We start from the raw sequence: 4507 nt of genomic DNA on the forward strand, positions 1-4507 counted from the left end.
AGAAAACAGATCAGGTTTCCTCTTAGTTCTCTCCAACCTCCACAGCCACCATCTAAAGTCCTGGACTCATCAAGCATGATTCCAGAACCATCAGAGAAATCCATGCATGCTCTAAAGGTAAACTCAGTCGTGCATGGGTCACCATCAGGAGTGATCACACCACTACAAGCTGGTTTGACTGTACAGTCAGTGGCTCAAGCCAAAGAATCTCCAGAGTTGCCTTCTGTGTCCCAGGTTCAAGTCAGAGACTCCATAGGAATGGCACCACATCAAGGCACAAAGAATATGTTATTGACTCCAAAACTGCCTCATCAGGTCATGGATGCTTTGGGATTCTCCCCATGGCACCAAGACTTAAACTGTTCAGAGGTGAGCCCAAGACAAAGTCACAAACTGAGAGAACCTATGGGGTTGACCTCTGATACATGGCCACAAAGGAAGAATCTATAAGAACAGCCCCAGGTATACCAGATCAAGGGACAGTACCTATAGGGATGAACCAACAGAATCAACTTACACAATCTGAAGTGGTGCCAGCTACTCTAAAACATCGAGAAGTGGAGTATTTGGGGAAAAACACAACCCCACAAACTAAGGTTATGGAGTCAGTGAAGTTACCCCCAGAGGGACAGAATGTAACCTCTAAGAACCTAGTTCCAGATCCAAAATTGCAAGGTATGCAACCTATGGACATATCCACAAAGACTTAGTTCCAGAAGGAAAAAGCTAGTCTGCTGACCCCAATGGTGGTATCTACAGATTTAGCCCCAGAACAACATCTGCAGAGCATACAGTCTGAGGAATTAAGCCCCATACCACAATTGCAAACTGAGAAACCTGTCCCATCAGCCCCACACACTAAGGTTCAATATGTGAAGTCAGGCCATCCAACAGGCCCACATCTCCAAAACGTACAATATGCTCGGTTGGCCCCAAATCAACAGGCACAAAGCCAATCAGTAAATCTGATTCCTGGACCACAATCTCAAGGTATGGAAGGTGTTCATTTGGCCCTACCACAGGAGGTACAAGAAGATATAAAAATGGTGGCACTGACACAAAGACTGCCACTCGAAGAAATAAAATCTGCAAACTTAGCCCCAAAACAATGTTCACGAAACACCAGCTCTGATAAGATAGCCCATGTACCACTGCTTGAACATATGAAGATTCCATTAGACTGTAGTAGTTTAATTCCTGAAACCCTGATGGAAAGTTCAAAAGCTGGCGAGTTAACCACACACCTTTATGCAGCAAAATCTTCTGATGTGAGCCTCAACTCAAGTTATTCTTTCCCAGAACCTGAAGTGCTGACTGAACGGCAACAACCCTCAGAAGCAAGGGTGACCTCTGACACTTGTCATCAGGTGGAAGAATCTGCTGTGTTGACACAACTATCAGTAGGAATGGCTCCAGCATCACTGAGCCAAACCTCAGAATCTATGGAGATGAGCTTACCACCACTCCAAGATACTGTTGAAACTAGGACCAAAGTTGTAAATGAGGTGGTGACTCTAGAATTACAAACTGAAATTAAAAATATTCTGAATTTGCTACCAGAATTAGAAGTTCCAACCATAAACCCAGAAGTGATGGGCCCAGGACCACAGCTCCTGAATGTGGACTTTGCTCATGTGATGCCAGAACTTTGTTCAGAAGTTACTAACCCATCAGAAATGAGTCCATATGAATACACAGCAAGCACCGAATTGACATTGCCTGAAGTTGATGATACTTGGGGACCACTATAGAAACATATTCAGAAATGGGATCTCAGGGGTTGAACCAAGACTGCAAATTGAGGAATCAGAGTCATTGGCACAAAAATTGAAATCTGAAGAATAAACTTGTAAACCATCTGTACTACTAGTAGAAACTATAGAGTTAACTACAGGACCCACACCATATATTATAGATGTGATCCCAGGGCCACAGCTCCACAATGTCAAGTCTATGCAAATATACACAGGACTAGTCTTACAGAGTGAGATACTTGTGGATTTGGTACAACAGTCATGTATAGAGCCGGGGCTATATAGTTTACCAGAAAATGAGTCATGAAAGACAATAACCAAAGACTCTAAATTCTGTCAGGTTCACCCTGTATCAGAGAGTGAGTATAGAAGCAATCAGGATGAAATATGGGTTAAATCAATCCTCAGAAAGATGTAACATGAAGTCTTAAGATATACAGTGAAGAAAATCACCAAGGGACCTAAAACACAAAACACAAGGCTCTACAAAATCAGTACAAGCACAAAAGACAATTGTCCTAGAACACTGAGGGATCTGTCAAGAATCAGAATTGAAATCACCCAAATAAGCACTGTTTCTTCCAAGAGACAGCCTAAGAAATCCTCCCAGCCCAAATTCTTCCAACTGTTTTTCCAGGGCCTAAGTAAGGCAGGCATTCCAAGCAGCCTACAGACTTGTGAATTTACTGGAAAGAAACGAGTTCAAGATGAAGCCAGACAATTTGTGATCAATCAAAGAGCTAAGGATTATTGCTTAATGGAAGATAGCAAATGAGCCAGGACACCAGTTGTCAGTCACAGGTCAACAAGGTCAGCCCCTAAGCAGAAGTACAAGTTGCAGGGAGCAAGTGAGTGCTGTAGACAAGCTTAACCGCCCAAGCAAGCGAGCTTTCTCCTACCCAGGCCCTTGCAACTGCAAAGACCATGGTTCATGGAAGAGATATCTTTAACAAAGCTACTTCATTCCACAACTTTCAAGGGAGTTGAAAATGTCTACAGTATATATAGCAAAGAAAAGCTGTAACAATGAAATACCAGTCTAGAGTCTAAGAACTGTTCTAAAGTAGAAGCCAAATTTCAGGCCCAAGAGAAGATTGTATCTAACCCCCTCTTGAAGGGAATCCTGCAGAGTCACTTGGGGAAGAAACCCATAAACAAGAACAACAAAGCTTCTTCAGGGAGAGAACCCTAAACGGACCCATTGCAGGCTTCTTCAGAAAATTCATCAGCGAAGTCTCCCTGAAAGGAGACATCACAGTCCTTCTTGGAGAAGGCATAGTAATCCCTCTGACAAAACACTTTGAAGTCTTTCTGAGAGGAGTCATTGCAGTCCCTCCCAGAGAAACTGTCTTAACTCCTCTGTAAGAACCTATCATAGTCTCTCTGACAGAAATCGTAACAGTCTCTTTAAGCAGAGAGGCCACAGTCCCTCAAGGAGGAGGCCTCACAGTCACTCAAGAAGGAATTCTTGAAATGCCTCAAGGAGGAGCCCTTGTAGTCCCTCATGAGGACCCCACACAATCCCTCAAGAAGACGTCTTTAATGTCTCTCCAGGAGGAACCCTCAGAGTCCCTCGAGGCGCTCTCACAATCCCTCAGGAGTAGCCTTCGAAGGCCTTCAGGGAGGAGCCTCCTAAGTCCCCCAGGGAGAAGCCCCTCACAGTCCCTCAAGGAGAAGCCCTTGTAGACCTCCAGAGAGAAGAGGACACAGTCCATCTGTGAATAAGAGTCTACAGTCTTTCCTGGAGGAGCCAACAGAGTCCCTCTTCTCCTGAGATGCCTCAGTCCCTCAAAAAAGAGCCATCTCAGTCTCACAAGGTCAATGGACAGTCATTCAGAAAGGAGCCATGGTAGATACTCTGAAAGATCATTTTCCATTCCCACAAGCTGGAAAGGACATAGTTCTGGATTAAACAACTACAATTCACATAAGCCCAGGCTACACATGCATTCTTCCAGACTCATTCGCCGTCATTCTAAGAGAACTCACTATGGTTCCTCTGAAATCAGTCAGTCATTCTGAGAGGATGCACCGAAGCCACTATGAGGGGAATCATCACTGTCACTGTGAGAGACCCTATCACAGTCCCAAGAAAAGACTCATGCATTGTTCCCCTAAGGAGAGATCCAGATGTAGCTTGGCTAAAGAGTTCTTGGAATCAAGGAGCATATCAAAACATCCAAAAGCTGGACAAGTTTGGAGGCATGAAGTTAGTGGATAAGGAGAGCTCTGCCCCTATTAAGTGTATTCTTGCTCAGTCACTGAACCCTCAGCAATGAAAGAGCTACCTGGGAGGTGAGTGGAAGAGAATGGGTCTGTTACTGAAGATTAATAAAAGGGCTATTTGGACTCCATTAGCATCTGTAAGACCTCTTATGGGATGGGTAGGACTAGGTGTGCAGATGCAGGTTTGCCAAGGCCCCCTTAAATCTTCAAACTCCTCCCATTTGCTCCAACCCTCTAGCCCCAATGGCCTCCTTACTCCCCAGTTGTGATGGTTTCAGTGGAAGGTAGGGTCTCAATGGAAGTCAAAGACTAGTCATCAAGTAACTCCTTTCCCCCTGCAGTCCCCTTGGAAGCTGCTAGGCTGAAGTAAATGTTCAGAAGAGGGCTAGTTGCCTCAGAGATCATATGTGGCAGAGGCATGGAGAGGGGAAGTAAGTGGCGTTGTATCACGTCCACCTCGACCAGCAAGAAAGACGTGACCCACGAGCTCTTCTTTTAGCAGTTTATTCAGGAACCTTGAACAATCT

General features: G+C 44.7%; 1 protein-coding gene across 1 annotated transcript in view; it reads left to right on the forward strand.

Moving 5' to 3' along the window:
• Nucleotides 1–2172: 2172 nt before the first annotated feature.
• Nucleotides 2173–4507, forward strand: part of LOC116080513 (uncharacterized protein C2orf16-like) — a gene marked incomplete at its 5' end in the record, with an annotated part of 7579 nt that continues 5244 nt past the window's right edge. Inside the window, 4 exon segments of the mRNA XM_031356877.1 lie at nucleotides 2173–2521; nucleotides 2819–2850; nucleotides 2924–3055; nucleotides 3673–3963. Coding sequence (XP_031212737.1) covers nucleotides 2173–2521; nucleotides 2819–2850; nucleotides 2924–3055; nucleotides 3673–3963 — 804 coding nt within the window.

This window comes from Mastomys coucha, unplaced genomic scaffold (genome assembly GCF_008632895.1).
Source record: "Mastomys coucha isolate ucsf_1 unplaced genomic scaffold, UCSF_Mcou_1 pScaffold6, whole genome shotgun sequence".
NCBI classification, from domain to species: Eukaryota; Metazoa; Chordata; class Mammalia; order Rodentia; family Muridae; genus Mastomys; species Mastomys coucha.